This window comes from Chenopodium album, chromosome 11, assembly GCF_948465745.1.
Source record: "Chenopodium album chromosome 11, dcCheAlbu1.1, whole genome shotgun sequence".
NCBI classification, from domain to species: Eukaryota; Viridiplantae; Streptophyta; class Magnoliopsida; order Caryophyllales; family Amaranthaceae; genus Chenopodium; species Chenopodium album.
This window is the reverse complement of record NC_137844.1, coordinates 53,475,769-53,494,983: the sequence shown is the minus strand read 5'-3', so window position 1 is coordinate 53,494,983 and position 19,215 is coordinate 53,475,769. Positions and strand designations below refer to the sequence as shown.

Sequence of the window (19,215 nt, the reverse complement as noted above, 5' to 3'; positions counted from 1 at the left end):
GAAAAAAAAAAAACCTTCTGATTTAATTTATATTTTACTGAGAATTAAATCCTCAGGCTCTCCTTAGTCCCAAGAATTTGGCCAACTTTCCAAGCAGCAACAAACCAGTGACTGTGACAGCTTCAGCAACGTGTCAGTGTCACATGTACCAGGAGAAACTGCCTTGGTCTTGGAAGCCAGACACAGTTGACTATAGTTATTATAAGTTGCAGCTATAATAATGTTTTATTATTATGTTGGGTGGACCAAACCTTAAATGATCACCAACATATAGTATCTTAATTTAATAGTCTCTATCAAAGTGTTTACTTCTGAGTTTCAGTAAAACCAAGAGAGATATGGAGCAATGGAATATCACCATGGGGCGCACGTCGTATGCCTCCCACTAGTACAGCATCTTCAGAGGTGCGGAGGAAACTCAGTTTACGCAGGCAAGTAAACGCCTAGAGAAGTAAAATGGCAATTTAACTTGCCACTTGATGTATAATGACAATATCATCCAACTCAACTGCTAGTCTCATGGGCATATATTAATACTGTAGGAATGTAGCATAAGAGAAAGATGCTCTTTACCTTGTTGTATAAAGGCACCACTCCGCACGAGCCCTGCAGAAATAGAATTTCTTGCACATGATAATTAAGAAATGCATTGTGCCGTATTGGACCAAACCATCCAAAGGTTGGAGGTAAGAATGATTTATTCAGTGGCACTGAATACCAAATCATGCATAAACATTTAATACTGATAACGGATAGATTGTGCATAAAACCAAAAGCGGCTGCAGAGGTTCCAACAAGCACATAGTGCTGAGTTTCATTCTTCTTAATAAAGGACACACAGATTAAAAGTTTCACATCATCACACTTATCTAATGCTAACCCATAGCGTACTTCTGTGTCCAGCTCCTGGCAGTAGTCTCATACTTGACCTTGTCTGTCTTGTACATATGAGCAATCTCGGGGACTAAAGGATCATCAGGATTTGGGTCAGTCAACAGAGAGCAAATTGAGAGCAACACCTATAGACATGCACCTCATTAATCGTTAGCCAATTGTTCATCAAAAGATTAGAGCCAAATGTTTATAATAATTGTGCTAAAACAATTGTACACTTGTAATAAAATTTCTAAAGGCCTTTAGAGTACAATTAGGTACATTGATGATGCGATGAGATGCACCTGAATCCACTCAATATTGACAATGATGACTCAAGAGAAGCAAGATAGTGCACTAAGATACCATACAGAAATCTCTGTTGCTCAACTCAATCAATCTCAATATTTGCAGTTCTTAATGTACTATCTTTTTCTATAATTTAACATATTTGCAGATTGCAGCCATTTCAGATTCTAGATCATTTACAATAAAGTAGTTTCAAATGAAAATGAATACAGTAAGTAACTCTTACAGCTAGAGTCCGCCTATTAAGTAAACTTTACTTGCTAGGCAGTTTCCAACAAAATAAATACAGGAAGTAATTACTGTTAGTTGGAGTGGTCTTAAAGTAAACTTTTAATAGCTAGACATTGTTCTACTCCTACTTCCAATTTGCCAATGACAAGATCACAAGTCGCAAACTATTCAGAATGCCACTTCTTAAAGTGGAGATCATCTGTTCCATTATGTTAATTTAAAATTATTTACACTAATAATTGATATGATCAGTTAACCAAAGTTTCTCCTGGAGCGTTCTAATGTGGTTATGGTCACTACAACTATGCATCCAGTGTCCATGTTCAACTGCACATATCAGCTACATCTCTGGACTCATATTAGGACAAATTCAAGTAATTTCTACAAAAAAAAAGGTTAAATACTTCTCTTTTTGTCCAATACACAAAAGGAATATGATTAAAACCTATGAAAGTTGATGAACATGAACATAAAATAAGATGGAATCTACAGACATTATTAAGGATCAAGGACAAAAACGTTGACCTATAAAGTCAAGGTAGTTCTCAGCATTTCAACAATAAACAGTCACCAGCTGGCAAACTTTACACATGTATTTAGTGAAGAACACTAGACCACTCAACTTGGAAGACACAATTATCAGTCTAGAATCCAGATTTATTACATGGCTTAATTAAGATAATGCTAACTAACAAAATCATTGTCAAGACCTTTATGAAAACACAATGCTCCGGAAACCAGACAATATATTTAAATGAAATAGTGTCGCAAATAAGCACCTTGGAAATGGTTAGAGCAGGGCTCCATTGCTCCTTCAAAATATCAAGACAAATACTGCCGTTGCTGTTGATATTAGGATGGAATACTTTAGTTTTGAATGCTACCTGTTCAAAATAATGTGAACAAGAATTTTAGAGCAAGAAAACTGTGTGAATGGAGGAAAAAGCCAATCCTCACCTTCTTTTTATCAACCAGCTTTAAGCAGATCAACAAATATGCCATCAAAAGAAAATTTAGTACTGTACATACATATTATAAATTACTAAACCAATATCATATGTTTTCCAAGTTTCAACCAAAGACCTTTGGCATAAATTACAAGATAGATAAATGGAGATTCAAGCAGAAAGGGTCACAAAGCAAGCCATAAAGCAACACAACTTATAAGACAGCCATTAGCATATGAGGCCAAGTTAGAAGAGATCACAGAGGTATGCCAACTTGTCATTTTTAACAATTGGGAAACAGTCAGAAATTGTGAAGGTTATCCTTAAGTTTCACACTGACACTTTTGATGTAAGTTGATGAATAAGTATCCTCAACTTACACCAGACACTTATGAGCTTAAATGGCTCAATTAAATGAATTGCCACTCATTTATAAAGCGACAACTTAAAAGGCTGATGCAAGCATTCGAAGGCTTGAACTGAAGCAAAGGGCCCAGATTGCAGGCTGCACAACCTTAGAAATGTCCCACAAAATGGCTGTGCAGTCCTGCAAGCATGTAAGATTTTTGTAGCAAAAGTGGTTTAACCAAATCTAGGAGATCTACATAGGGCAAACACATTGCTATGCAGCAGCTCCCATTTCAAGTGCGTAGTTTCCTGCCAAACATTTTAGTCAACTAGATAGTTGGTAAGATAGTGTACAGGAAGCTCTTCTTGAAATAAAATTGACCTTGTATTTCCCCTTTAATTAATATTGGCATGCTATAAACTTTCTCCGTTTATTTTAAAGTGCATCAATTGTCATTTACAACTTGCCAGCACGTATCTTAGGACAGTATTACATCAATTGTCATGCAGTAAAATTATAATAATATAATATTTTGAAACTATCCTACATCAAGACGGGTCCAACAAAAACAAACATGAAAAAACTTTCCATAGCTAAATCACAAAACATAGTAAAAGGAGATTGTATATATTGTAAAAGTCCAAATCAAATAATCATTAGGAAAATTTGACTTTTGCTACCACCAAAACACCCCTCTTTCACTTTTGCTACCCATTTAAAATAGTATTTTATTTTACTACCAGCTAAAACCCAAAAGTGTAAGTTTTGCTACCACTTAACAGTTTCCGTTTGTGGGGCCCACTTATCACTTCTTTCCATATTCTTCTTCTCTCCCCACAAATCTCCTCATAGCAGCTCCATTCCAAACCCGGCCTCACCCATTCTCAGGCAACTCCACCCACTCTCCGGCAACCCCCACCCCACTATCATCTCACAGCAGCCCCTGCCCACACAAATCCATAGAGCAGCCACCCAAATCCACCAATAACTACCCTGCTCCCTGCGCACAGCCACCACACAAACCCAGAAACAATCATTCTTTCCAAATATAGCTAAACAAATTACAAACAGGTTTCCAACTCACTTCTTTAATAGGAAAACAAACTGAAACATGAAACTCCTCTTTCTTCAAATTGCTCTCAATTCTACTCAATTGCTATAAAAATTTAAAAATTGCTGTCAATTCCACTTAAATTTCTGGAATTTCAGGTCATCACTTTTGAGTATTTTGCTATAAAAATGGCTACTTCAACCTCAAACCTACACTTTCCCCTTTTAATGGCTGATACCGTACAAAATTATAACCCCACTTTATAATTTTCAATTTTTTTTTGGGGTTGAATGAAATTTGATTTTTGATGAGGGGTGGAGATGGCAGAGAGGATTGCATTTTATGGGAAATCATCAAATTTGATGAGTATTTTTACTGGGAAATTGGGCAGTCAACGGCAATGGCTGAGATTCTTTGTTGCTTGGTGATGATGTTACCGATTGATGGTAATGATCAGTGTTGATATTGCATGATGGGGGGCTGCCGTAGAGTGGGTAGTGTTGCCGGAGAAAGGGTGGGAATTTGGGATGGGACTGTTATTCGTGGAGAGAGAAGAAGAAAGTGGAAGGAGTTAAATAAGTTGGTCCTACAAACAAAAATAGTAAAGGAAAATGTTAAATGGTAGCAAAATCTATAATTTTCGGTTTTAGATGGTAGTAAACTAAAATAAAAACTTATATGGGTAGCAAAAGTGAAATAGGAGGGTTTTAGTGGTAGCAGAAGTCAAAATTTCCTAATCATTAAAAAAAATTAAAAAAATGAAGTACACTCTACTGCTTGACAAGAAATTATATCAGGCATAAATGCATAACAGCAATTTAAAATTTCGCTTATCCAAATATCCACAAAACATTGCAGATCTAATGATAACCCTCCATCTCCTAATAATGGTACAAGTATTCTGGGACCACCTATAGATTCCTTTGCAAAACTACCCTGGTGGATCAAATGACTTATTACCTGATTGGCCTAGAGATAAATCCAAGGAAGACATAACAGCTGCTCCCTAAGAGGCTAAGACACCAACTTCCAGATACCAAGAAAGTTGCGACTTGCGAGTCTGGCATAAAATGAGGAATTAATTATAAAAAAAAAAAAAAAAAAATCCCTTGGTACAGTGCGCCGTCTCTATAAAAAACTACTGCAAGTTTCTCTCATAAGTTTTAGCCAAGAAAGCTAATCTAGATATTTTCTTATATCAAAAAATCATGATCCTTTCGCTTTTGTTGATTGGGAAACACAGTAGATCAGGTACTGAGTAAAAGAGTTTTTTTTTTTTTTTTTTTTTTTTTTTTTAATTTTTAGATAGAAATTCAGCAAGGAAAAAAAAAAAAAAAAAAACCCACCCACTACTTCGGTAAAAAAAAACCACCCACTACTTCAATGAAGTGAAATTAACTAATAATTGTATGATGTCCCATCTTCCCCAGGTAAAAGATACTTGTACATTGAATTTGAAACAACCAGCTTCTAGTATCGCAACAGTCCAACAACACAGCCCATAACACAGAACTTGCTTCAAAGTCCACATTTATAACTTGTCTACAACACATTGGCAAGCAACCAGACTGGATGACTCCAAACTCTGACACCTTTTCTAGCTGGCTTTGTTGTTCAGTCGTATTTAATTCCAACAGGTAATCAATGCTATCACCTTCCAAAAACTGAATAATATCTTAAATTTCCATTATCTAAAGATAAGATGATATACTCATAGAATAGTTGATTAGTGCACTCTAGGACCTATCACCTCAAGCTAATTGTACTTCTTGATGAAAAGCATCATCCAGCCTCTTATATCCTTCACTATGACCTCTTCGTAGGATTAGATAGACAAGGAAAAGATATACAGATTCATAAGTTACTAGAGCTAGTAAGCAGGTGACACACTCACAGTGAAGATGATGAGACAGAGAGAAACAAAGCCAAAACTTATGAGATGACATTAGTTTCTTCTATTGATCCACATTTTTGGAAGAATGCTGCCATCAGGTCAAAGTAAATTGCTCTAATAAAAATCTTTCTTTGACAGTTAAAGTCACTATTAAGGTATACCATCTGTTCTCAAACTCTGTCCCACACTTTATCCTTCTAGGAAGCCAACTTGGATTTATAAAGCTCATTTGACTATGCTGAGACCGATAGAAGTCAAGTTCCTCTTCAATTTATAGCTTTGTCCGAAAAAAAAAGGTGTGACATACTTATGGATGTAGGTCATATTCATAATTTCCCTGGCTGTCTTGCACACATTACAAATGCCTTCCTATGTTGTTTGTTATACATTATGAGTGCCATAAACTGAGGGAGAAGTAAATTCTTTATACAATCTCTAATAATTGAAAGATGGTTAGACACCCAGAGAATGATTGTTCATGTTAAACAAATCCACCAAAAATTCATCACAAGTCTAATCAAGGACACAGCTCCACACTTTCCACCTTTGAGATATATTAATCTATCAAGCTTTTGAGTGAGTTTATGGTATGTCACACTCAATGATTTGTCGAAGATAAGAGATCAACCGAACTTGTCTCAACCCTGAGGATGTCATTTGCCTTATCATTTAAGGAAGCATAAATGATTCAATAGGCAAGTTAAGTTAAAGGACTCCTACATCCTAGGACAAAATCTTATTTCTCATATTGTTATGCCAACAAAGAAAGGTTCCTTAAAGATGACGGCTCCTGGAGATATTTCACTATGAGATGGTTCTTGGACAAAATCTTACGTATCACCAACTATGATAAACTAAATGATGAAAAAAGGACTTAAATCAAAATTAAACGGCATAGGCATAATTCTGAATGAAAAAGCACTACATACCAAAACTTAGGGTTTAGAAAGAACAAAACTGCCAAAGAACTACTCCGTAGAAAACATGTTTGTCACAAGGGGATCGCTATTAACATGACTTTAACAGGACTATCCACTTCAATAAAATATTGCCAGCAACAAATCTCTTATAGCTAGGGTCTTCTGCAGCTTTTCTAATCTAGTATCAGTATCAATTAAAAGTTAACATATCTCTTTTAATTGCAGCAGCTTTAGATGGCGAGCTACTATTTATACAACCAACACCTATCACTTCCGAATTTCAACTTTGTATCATTTAAATATCTTTCAACGAGAACTCTTGAAACTTTCTGCACAATGAGATACTGCATGAATAAAACCTCGTTGACATATGACTATTATATATCCACAAACACTACTATCCCCATATCAAAAGAAAACCCCTCAACACAACCAGCACCATCAGTTCCAACTTCAGATTTAAATATCTTTGATTTAAAATAAAATAAAAATAAATAAATAAAATAAATGAATGAATAAATAAATAAAAAGAAAATTGTTAAAAATAACTGTTGAAACTTTCTGCAAAATGAACTAGTGTTAAATAAAAAGCCATGTAAATCATTATACCCTAGTTAAACATCATCAATCACCATTCACCAAAATCCCTTATATCAACAAGCTTACACCTGGTCCATTAACAAGCAAACACCTCAACTCATCTTAAAATCCTTATACTCAACAGCTACACCAAAACAAGACCGTGAAAAAGGCCATAATCATATGACAAAACATGTAAATTCACTTCAGTCCTAACATCATACAATAAAATTGAGATTTAGTTGTGTACAAAAATCAATTACATACCACACACAGCAAACACCTCAACCCATCTTAAGATACCTTATACTCAACAGCTACATCCAAAACAAGACTGTCCAAAAGGCCATAATTAACAGACAAAACATGTAAATTCACTTCAGTCCTAGCATCATACAGTAAAATTGTGATTTAGTTGTATACAAAAGTCAATACAAACCACCCACAATAGCACTTTGAATATCCTAATCTCATATACCTTTAAGAAAATTTTCTTATGACTGAACACTTTGCTTTTTAACCAAAGGCCAATCCCAAATCCTTTTCTTCTTCATCACACTAAGTTCCTCCAAACTCTTCTAACACCTTTGAAATATAAACTTCATATAAATCATATCAACACTAAGACATAAGGATCTAGAAGAAAATTTCATGATCCAACTATCACTATCAAAGTTTTACCTCAATCACCCTCCAGGATTGCTTATTCTCTATAATAATCATATACTGCTCTGGAAAAAATGACTAAACTATCCTAATTTCCAGCGTATATGATAAGCACTGCTCTACATTACCCTAAAATCCATCAAAAGTTAGTCTGCTTAATTTCACTTTTTTCTTTAACTTTGATTCCTCACACAGTCACTTAATGTGGGTCAATTTCAAAACAACATTTATACACTAAAGTTCATCCAAAATTATTCCTTTCCTCCCAATAACTTTAATGTTTATAGTATCCCAAACAATTTCATTTCTCTTTAACCTAACAACCAGATGTGCCCTTAACTCAAATAATTCAATCCACCAGGTTAAATAACTAAGGTTTGTTTAGCCTTCAATTTCAAATATTCATATAGATCACTAGGGCAAAGAACATCAAACATTGCTAGTAAATGCTTAAACCACAAACACCATGACATCACCAAACATAAAAATTTGAACTTCACATAAGTGATCGTGAAATAGCCAACGTGACATTATGTATACAAAAAACTTCAATGAAAAAAAGATGTATAAAAACAGCAGTCCTATAAAGACGAGTCAGAGATCACTCGGAACCTCACATGATGATGTGAGAATAGCGATACAGATATTGTTCGAGTACATTCAATTGTTTGCGAATGCTCAAGCTGTGGCACTAATATACTTCAAATCTTCCATATTTATATCAACAAACTCTATACAACATTGTCAGGTAGAAGCAAGACAGAAGAAAGACAAAATCTGAAACAATCCCTTTTGCATGCACCCGGTGTACAGTATTTTTACTGTACATCGAACATTTTGCGAAAAGCGACCCTTTTTTTGTACAAAAGTGACCCTTTTTCTTCTACAAAAGTGCTCCATATTTTCACAAAAGTGGCCCTTTTTTTCACAAAAGTGACCCTTTTTTTACATAAAAATAACCCTTTTTTCACAAAAATGATTTTGTTTTTTCACAAAAGTGTCCCTTTTTTTCACAAAAGTAACCCTTTTTCTTCATAAAATTGACCTTTTTTACAAAAGTAATTAAACTATATATGCAAAACAGAGTATCGAAATTAACGAAACAAACACAAAAATTAACAATAGTCATGAAAAAACTATACAATCACTCAAACAAATCAAAAGTCACCGCCGGAACCACCGTTAGCGACGTCGATCACGTTGAAACCATTGTTGATTCTACCATTTCCGACCATCTCACCGAGCAAAGTGACGAAAAATTTACAAAAAAAGTACAAGCACTAACCTAGAGCAGAAACATCAACATCATCAATTATCACCAGAAACTAGAGGAGGAGAGAGGAAAAACAAAAGAAGATGAGAAGTAGAGGAGAGAGAAAAACAAAAGAAGATGAGAACAAGAGGAGAGAGAAAAAACAGAGAAAAATAAGATTGAAGAAGAAAGATCAAAAAAAGAATCTGTTGAATAAAGAGGAGAGAGAAAATAAGATTTCATTTTTTCCTTGCCAAAATTGGGCCACCAAACTCATGCTTCCTTTTGATTTTCACTAAAATAGTGAACACCCGGTTTAATGAAAAGTTTGTGAATCTGAAATACCCTACTAATTTCCTCCAACTAACAAACCCATGGATGGCCAAGTGTCCATAATATATCGAAAGAATTATCTTCCCCTAATTCCTTCCAGATCCGACACAACTAACATTTGAATGCCTCAAAATAGTTGACAAAACACACTCCAAAGCACAAATGACCAACTTTAATAAACATAGCCATAAAACATACTGTGATATAATAAAAGCTTATCTTATAAAAGGCTGTGTGGATTAAACATGAAAAATCCAGATTTGAGGGAGAGAAGAGAGATCAAGTCACCAGAGAAAGTACTTAAAAAACAAATCGAAATAGCTGTGAGATACATAGGTTACTTTACACACAGCAGATGAACTATTTATAAGCAAAGTTGGCAAAACAATGAATGTAAGTTAAAACAGATTTCTGCACATCTTGAAAAGACTGAATGCCACCTAAAGTCTTAAACCAAGGCCATGCACGAATTGTCCACAAAAATAAAATCCTGGACTGAAGATTTCCAATAACTTTCCTGGGAAACAGAAAAAGACAATATGGGACAAAGACCTAGACTAACAACTCAAAGCTTTTTTCTTCAATCATATAGTATCAACAATTTTAACAGGTTACCTCATAAGTAACAACAGAGGTTATCCTAGGATGAGAAAGAGTCAAACCTTTGGTGGTTTAAATGGATAGTCTGGAGGGAAATGAATGTTCACAAGGAACACCCCTCCAGCATATGGACTATCCCCTGGGCCCATAATTGTTGCTTGCCAATGGAACATGTCTTCACCAACTGGGCCTACATACAAACAGCAACAAAAGATTAGAAGTTACTTAGCAAATGAACCTAAAGTAAGCAATATGCTCATGAGTACAACACAAGAGCAAAAAGCTGCAAAGTCAGATAGCTCCACTGGCAACCAAAAGATGTTGATTTAATAACCTCCAGCTGACAATGGCATGAACTGCATTGACAGAGGGCAAAGAAAGAAGTATAAAAAACTTCTTATGCTGTAAAGCTCTTCCAGCTGCACATCCTTCATATCTAACAATGTAATATTAAAAACATATCGTGTGGAGCTAAGAAAACTGATAGAGGGTAACATAAAAATCCCCCAATTTTAATTAGTGTACATTAATACAGAGAACATATAAGCTTTCCCTGTGTAAGGGTATAACAAAATTAAAATACATTTCAGTATAAAATCCACACATGGCAGTGAAATTACGGAAAATCGATTTTTGTATTTTATCCCCAAAACCAGCGTAAACATTTCACTAATTGTATCACTTAAACTATACAATCGAAAAGCCAACACTAGACGATCTCTACCGCCCTTGAATACATACAATAACCACAAAAGCAGCCTAAACATTTCACTAATTGGATCACTTAAACTATACTGCCAAAAAACCAACATTAGATTACCTAAACGATCAATTCATGAGTTTCACAAGGCAGAATCAAGAAATCAGCCACAATAAAACAAGATTGTTACTAATTCAAACAATTAATAGAAGCTACAATTGCATGCAAATCACATCACACAGTTAAAATCAACGAACTTCGATGAAAAATCCAATTAATCAGCAAAATAGTGAACAAATTTCAGTCACCATTTACCAATACATATAAAACATAAATCACCGCAACAAAACTCAAATTCATAACTCGATTAAAACGAAATCATCAATTCAACTAATCTCCCTTCTAATTCACAACAAATTCAAGAGAAAAACAACAAAATCGAGAAATTAAGAAAACTAAAAAACCCGAAAAAAAAATTATAAAAATCGAGGAAGAAATAGAAGGATTACCAGCACTGCAGGAAGTAGGAGGATCTTTCTGAAGATCCTTCAATTCCTTGAGGATTCGCTTCGACGCCATGAAAAAATCCTAGGAGCTTCGCAAAACCCTAGAATTGGAGAGGATACCAAAATTCGTCGAACACAGAAGAGAGAGTTAGCGTAAGGAAGGGTAGGAGAGAGAAAAAGGTGAGAAAAGGTGAGAGGGGTACTTAAATAAGAATACGTAGGAAATACGTAGTTATACCTGAGATCAAATTTCTGCCAAAGGAAAGTATAAAACGAGGGTTTTGCGTACGACAAATGGTTAGTCGATTAGTTAGACCATTCTCACTAGTGAGCAAAAAAAATTCTCCTCATTCTCTCTCTACCCACTTTCTCTCTCTTCCCAACTAAATTTGCTCATGAGCATTTTTAGTGAGCAAAATCTATCCCACTAGTGAGCAAAAAAAAAAATGCTCATCAATCTCTCTCCTACTTTTTCACATACCCCACCAATATCTCTCTCTCTTACACATCACCCTATTAATATTTAATATGTTTTGGTTAAAATAATATTTATGGGTACTAATTACAATTATACTTTTATTTAATCGCTAATTAATTATTGAAATTTAATCGCTAATTATACCAATATTGAAATTTAATCGCTAATTAATTATAAATGTAATACAACATAAAATTTAATTAGCGTACGAATACATTTTATACTACAAACCATTAACGAACCTAGATTTTAAACGTACGATTAATACTGCTTTGCCCTTACGCTTAGCCTTCGTTTTTTTGACACCGTCTGGTCGTGGTAATCCTCCGGACATAAATCCATCAGTACGGATTTCATTCTCACTCTCCGCCCTAGACCTTTTCCCACTTCCACTGCTATCTTCCTCATCATCGTCACCGCAACCCTTTCTTTCCTCCTTTGACAGACCCCATCTTAGTTTAGTCCTCCACTTCGGATCTTTATTAACCATTTCCACTCCATGTGAAAATGCAAAATTATGTTGTGGATTAGAGGAGATATAAAACAACTTGGAAGCGTGTTTAATTCGATCGGTTTCGTTGTAACCACTTCCGCTTTCAGGGAGTTTGCCCGCCTCCTCATAGCAATTAGTCCACTGTAGCAAATCAGCTGCCATTCTTCTCCAATGTGTCTCCAAACTCTTCAAAGGTCTTGGCGGGAGAATATGCGGTTTCTCAGCTTGTAGTTTACAGTAAGCTGCATGAACTTTTCGCCATAGTTCGGATGCCTTTTGGCTCGTACCACGAAGCGCATCATCACTTAGTGTTAGATAGAAATGAATTAGAGCTTCATCCTCAGCAACCGACCAAATGCGACTCGCTTTGGCAAGTGGTTGATTGGTCGGAATCCTTGGAGGTGGTGGAGGGTACTGTGGTGTCTCCGGAACAGCTTCTTCTTGGCTGAGATCGTACTCAGAGTTGCTCCCTTCGGTAACGGGAGGAGTTTGTTGCTCAAAAAAAGTGTTTTCATTGTTGGGAATCTGAGGAGGTGTTGGTTGATGAACGGAATTTTGAGAAAAAGGGTTGCCTAATCTTCCTAGGAATAATTGAAAATTTGGACTACTAATGAAATCATCACCTAAATCAGAAAAATGTTGAGCAAGTTGATTGTAATTAGGGTTGTTTGGATCCATTATATTGTATAACAAAAAACAATAATTACTTAAGAGGCACACCTAAATTAAAATGGAATAACGTTAATAACGTTTTAAATAATTTCTAGTGCTACAAAAAGTAATTAAATAATTTTATTTTTTTTTTTTTGTTGAGAAAAAAAGTAGTTATACTAAAAAATAAACAGTAATATTAGAAAATGAAAATTGAATCAAACTAAACTTGGGAGTGAAAATAATAAAGAGTTTTTTGGATTTTTTAAACAAAAAAAAATATTGCTACTTAAAATATCATTAATAACGTTTTGAAAAAAATTAAAGTACTAAAAACTGTAATTAAAAATAATAAACCAAAAAAAAAAAAAAACCTTTCTCAACTTTATATTAGAAATTATAACATAAATATCACTAGAAATGTGATTAAGTGTAATATTGGGTGTTTTTGTGATTTTTGAAATTATACCAAAATATGTCAAAATGGATCTCTATTTGTAGGGGAAAAAAAAATATAACCGTTGGTAATTTTTTTTTTTTTTTTAATAATTATAAAACGGCCAAATTACCGTTTTGATTTAATTACCGTTGCTAAACGGTTGAATTTTTTGATTGGAGGAACAGGCTGACAGGGACGCGTGTCAGCTTTCTATTGGCTGGACTGACGCGCCCTGTCAGCCGATAAATGTAATTTTTTTTTTGCTTTGCTGCCTTCAAAACGACGCGTTTTGGAGGATGGTTGTTCAGACCAAACCCCAAAACTCGTCGTTTTGAGGGTGCGAAAAGTAAAAAAAAAATAGACGTTTAGTGCTTGCTGTGGGCCCCACGCTATCACTGTTCACTATCAGTTTTGCTCATAGGATGAGCAAATTTCAATATGCTCATGAGCATATTTTGTAATGCTCATTGGTGGGAAAGCAAATAATGCAATTTTGCTCATGAATTTTGCTCATGAGCAAATTTCTCCTCACTAATGGGAATGCTCTTATGTATTGGAAAAGGAAAAAGGCTTTCTTCGAGGCTCATGGACCGGTCATTTCACCTTCTTGCTTTTGTGTTACCCGTGGTGAATGACAGCTCGTCTTGCGTGCATCGCGTGTATAATAATAATAACGGTTCGTCTTGTATATTTGAAATTGAAATACTTTGTATAGTGTATAATATTAAGTATTCTCTAGGTTCTATAATAATTGACACAGTTAACTTGGTACACGTGTTTATACATAACTTTGACCATTAATATGAAAGTAGAGTTGGTGAGAAAAAGAAATAATAAAATATGTAATATTGAAATCTTATTAGAGTAGAAAGTGTTGCAATCACTAATCACTCATAAATAAAAACCGATCTCGCAACCAGATCATGAGATAGTAATACTTGACATTCCAATTTTTCGCCAAGTGTCGTGCCACATAGGCGATGAATAGGATGCTTAATAATCGAATTCTGGATAGATTTTTGAAGATAAAAATGTTGTATAGAGTTTTATTATCGATACACTACTAATATTTCATATATACAAAATTAATCATAGCTTTTAATAAAAATCTAACAACTCGGTTCTAATTCCGTCATAAAATTCGTTTTATAAAGTTCTTTAAAATAAGATCCATTTATAATATATTTAAAATAACATACAATTAGTAAAAATAAGTTTGAATCGGTAAAAATACTTTTTTTTGTGCGAAATCGGTAAAAATACTTTCAGTTTAGCAAAAATAATTTAAGTATGAAAATATTCTACATTATCAAAAGTGATTATATGACCGTATTTAACATTCAAACCAAAAGGTTTGTCCTAAAATTCAATAAACAATATGGGCATCGTCCGGGGCACAAAGCTAGTTATTAGTATAAAACGAATGTAAAAGAAAAGTGTTGCGATTATAAAACGGATGGAGTATAATAAAACAATGATAAAATTTTATTTTAAAAATAAATATTATTAATCTTCATGTTAAAATATATCTAAAAATATTTCACATGATACTAATTGTCTATCATCAAAAAAAAAAAAAAAAAAAAAAAAATCAATTTGGGTTGATAATTATAAAATGGAGAGAGTACTCCATGAACATGGAGTATGTCGTAAACGGATTTATGTGAATAAAGAGAGCTTTTCAAAAAGTTTTTGACAAGTGTTTAGTATAACGTGTTACACACATAATTGCTACTGTTGCATAATCAAATTTTGCCATCAAATCACAATTGCTAATTCTTTTGAAATTTTGATAATTACTCCATCTATACCAAAAGAATTTTCCCTGTGTCAAAATTAAATGTCCCTAAAAAATTGTTGTATGCCTTATTTGGTAAAATTTCCCACTTGCTCTTTCAACTTCTTTCATCATCAATAATTGTGTCCAACCATGTGCACAAATTGCGTTGATTCGTTTAAAAGGGTAAATTTTATTTTTTTTTACAAAGGATAAAAGGAAAGTAAAACTAATACGTATTAGTACTAAAGCAAATAAAAAGGACAGCAGCCTCTCTTATAATCTGGTGAGCCCTGTGAACACAACGTCTGTCTGCCTTGTAGATACCACAGTGTTGAAAGGTGGATCCGAGACGGTGTATCTGTTGTACCAGCCATAAATAGGATATATCCCCCTACCATCGCCTCGCAAAAGAGAGACGAGATTGTAAGAATCCGTGAAAAGTAGAGGCAACTTCACGTGATGTTTCAAAGCCCATTGTAGGGCATACAAACAAGCTAAGGCTTCTGAATGGAGAGGTGAAGTGCAGAGTCCGAAATTGCTCCTCCAATAATCCTGTCATCAAAAGGATCTACATTATCAAGGCACCATCCCATTCCTGCGTGTCTTGTGTTAGCGTACCAAGCTCCATCAATCTAAATCTGAACCAAGTTAGAGCCTGTACGAGACATCCCCAAATGGGCTAAATGAAATCCTGGCGGGGCAAACCCCCCCGAATAGTGTGAGAAGAGGGGGGAACTTGTACTCCATCATCCGCATCCATAAAGATAGTCTGAGATTGTAGGATGTTCGAGATGTGCAACTCAACAGGTTGCGTAATAGGTGTATCAGGATTGAACACCCTGTTATTCCTAAATAACCAAAGCCCCCAAAGAGTGCCAACAAAAGTGTTGATGTTGGAACTCGAAATTCCATCCTGACTAATGAAAAGTTGGATATAATCTTGGATCCAATCTGAGAGAGAAAGGTGTCCATGTGCTTGTGGGTGGATATCCAAGCTTCCACCCCTCCATGCTACCTTTGCAATTTTGCAACCCCTAAACAGATGGTTAAAATCCTCGTTCTGTGTACTGCACAGGTCATAGGTCACTTCCTGAATTGGGACCTCCCAGCGCTAAAGCTCACTTTTAACTGCTAAACTGTTGTGGAGTAACTTCCATAAGAAGAGTTTCCACTTCAGTTTTAAATGAAGGGACCAAAGGGTTTTCCAGAAAGGATTAACAGGTTGAGGAGCAGCCTGTTGTATGAGGAATGCGTAACCCGTCTTGACCGAATAATTTTCCGAAACAGTGCGCGCCCAAAACTGGAAGTCAGCTTCATTTACATCAGGAGATTCCATAGAAAGAATTGTAGAAGCATCCAAGGGTCTGAAGCACTGTTGTACCTTATCAACATCCCAGGATAAAGTCTGTGGATAAATAAAGTAATTGACCATCTAATCCTTTGCCGTATTTAGAAGGATTCCTGCTTTGAATTCAGGAATATTACCATTGACCCAATTAGCTTCCCCTGCATGTATGGAGCGCCCATTACCAACTTTCCAGCTGCATCCTTTGGAGAGCATTTCATCTGCACGAAGTAGACCACGAAGGCCGTAAAAGCTCCGACTGGAATAGCGTCGAGTAGGAGGTGGAGTACGGGGTAAGAATTGAGCATGGGCAGTAAAGACTCTGGATCTGAGCAGCTGGGGGTTGTTAACAATTCTCTAAACTTGCTTCATAAGAAGAGATTTATTTAAAGTCGAGATACAGCGAATTCCCAATCCACCCATACCCCGGGGAAGATGCATCACCCCTTTACCAACCCAATGCATACCCTAACTTCCAGAGTGGGACCAGAAAATTTTAATAACAGGGAATCAATTTTCCCTGCTACTGAAGCCGGGATTTCAAAGCAAGAAAGAAGATGAGAGGCCATAGCTACCAGAATGGAGTTAATGAAAATTAACTTTTGAGATTGAGAAAGGCGAACAGCATTGAGCGTCGTAATACGACCCACTAATTTGTCGATAAGAAATTGGAAACAATCCTTTTTCTTCCCTATAAAATCAATAGGGGATCCAAGATGATGATCAAAGACCTGAACCTATGTCATTCTTAGAATTGCCTTAAATTCAGATTGCACAGGCAGAGGAGTGTAAGGGCTAAATTTAATTAATGACTTGTGGAGGTTAAGCTCCTCTCCTAAAATTTTGGTGAAGCGTTGGATGATCTGTAAGATATTTGTGCAAGAAGAGGTACTAGCTCTAAAGAACACCATTGCATCGTCAGCAAAGAATAAATGGGAGATGATCGGGCTATCCCTGGATATTTTAATACCTTGAAATTGTTGTAAATCTTGTCCCAAGTGAAGCATTCTGGAAAAGATATCCATGCAGAAGAGGAAGAGAAAAGGAGACAAAGGGTCCCCCCGGTGAAGACTACAATTAGGCCTAAAGGAATCAGAAGTATTGATGTTGATGAGAGATTTATAGGAGATCGTAGATATGCATTGTTGAATCATTTGAAGCCATCAAGAAGGAAATCCATAGGCCTGAAGAACTTGTAAAAGGAAACTCCAGTGGATTCTATCATATGTCTTACTCATATCGATTTTTAGCGCAGCAACCCAATTGGTACCAGTCTTAGCAAAGTTAATTTTTTCCAACAACTCATGGGACATAAGGATATTATCTGACTTAACCCTGCCTTGGACGAAAGCATGTTGAGAATCCTGGCAACCAAGCACTTAGAAGCGCATTTGTAGATCGTATTGCAGAGGCTAATGGGCCGAAGGTGGGTGACCAGTGTTGGTGAGGCAATCTTTTGAATCATGACCAGAAGTGATTGATTCCAGTCCTTGAGAAGGAAACTAGTATAAAAGAAACTTTGAACTACTTCAAAAACCGAATCCCCAACTGTATGCCGATGTAGTTTAAAAAATTCTGCCGGAACATCGTCCTGACCTGTGGATTTACAATTCCCCAAATCAAACATAGCATCCTGTATTTCCACCGCAGTAAAAGGTCGTTCCACATTATTAACCTGAGCAGAAGTAAGCGAAGGAAGATGCAGTTCCTGCAGGACAATATCAATCTCCGGATCATAGGTTGGAATAGCATCACACTTAAAAGTTTCCTTCAGCGAGTGGACAACAATTCTTTGAACCTCATGTTAACCACTTTGTAAAATGCCTTGGTCATCTAACAAGGAAGAGATATAGTTCTTCTTTTGACGACACTTCACCTTCGAAGATAAGAGTTTAGAAAAGGAATCACCTTTTAGAATCCAATTCTTCTTACAACGTTGCCTCCAGAATTGGAGCTGTAACAATATATTTCTTTTGAATTAACTATATTGGATAAATACGAGGAAGCGTCTGAGATAGAATGAATTGCCTCCCCTTCTACTGAAAGCTCATCACTGAAATTCTTCCAATCCACACCCCAGAATTTTTTATTATTAAGGCACCAGTTCCTAATAAGTATTCAGACCGAACCCAACTTTTTTAAGAGAGAAAACATAGGTGATCCGAAATTCTGCATCTGCCAGGTGTGTGAAACAAAGTCATGGATCTGCTGATAATTAAGACACCAATTATCCAATTGGTAAGGCCTGTTGGAAGGTGAATGAAAGGAAGAATCTTCAAAGATAATGGCAGCATGATCCGAAACAAGAATGGGTTGATTGAGCAACCTACTTTCCGGGAAGTTCATAAACCAATCTGAGGTCATATAAGAACGATCTAGCCGCTGTAGAATAAGTTGATCCCCATCCCGATTATTTGACTAAGTATAAGGTGGGCCTTTGAAAGGTGTTGAGATGAGACTCGATTTTAATCTAAAATCAATAAAGGACTCCCACCCTCTAATAACATTAGAACCACCAATCCTATCATAATGATGCTCGACTTGATTAATATCTCCAATAAAAAAGGGTAAAATTTGGTTTCAGGCAATCTTTAAAATTAGCAGCAACTTCATTGTTCTTGACCGCTTTTATGCCATTATAAGCAATTTTGCCTATAAGATAAAAATAAATAAATAAATGAGATCTTGAACATACTAATTGAGACCAATCTAGCATCAATAATGCATCACCCAACACAAATATATTTCAATTTCTTAGTTTGTGCTACATGTGGTAAAAGACAACTCGTATTGCATGCATCAATTGCATAATAATAATG

The 19,215-nt window shown here is 35.6% G+C and overlaps 1 protein-coding gene across 1 annotated transcript; it reads right to left on the bottom strand.

The window, feature by feature from the left end:
* Window positions 1-711: 711 nt before the first annotated feature.
* Window positions 712-11,399, bottom strand: LOC145567758 (ubiquitin-conjugating enzyme E2-17 kDa-like). The gene is made up of 4 exons (XM_081627129.1): window positions 11,214-11,399; window positions 10,067-10,194; window positions 2,193-2,297; window positions 712-1,019 (listed from the first exon to the last, which is right to left on the bottom strand). The coding sequence occupies exons 1-4, from the start codon at window positions 11,281-11,283 to the stop codon at window positions 876-878; spliced, it is 447 nt and encodes a 148-aa protein (XP_081483255.1). The 5' UTR covers window positions 11,284-11,399; the 3' UTR covers window positions 712-875.
* Window positions 11,400-19,215: the final 7,816 nt, after the last annotated feature.

Coding starts and splice junctions, on each gene's coding strand:
- LOC145567758 (XM_081627129.1), bottom strand. CDS start 11,283: ATGGCGTCGAAGCGAATCCTCAAGGAATTGAAGGATCTTCAGAAAGAT. Junction 2,298..10,066: donor ATCCATTTAAACCACCAAAG/GTTTGACTCTTT, acceptor TATTTTGAACAG/GTAGCATTCAAAACTAAAGT. Junction 1,020..2,192: donor CTGCTCTAACCATTTCCAAG/GTGCTTATTTGC, acceptor GCATGTCTATAG/GTGTTGCTCTCAATTTGCTC.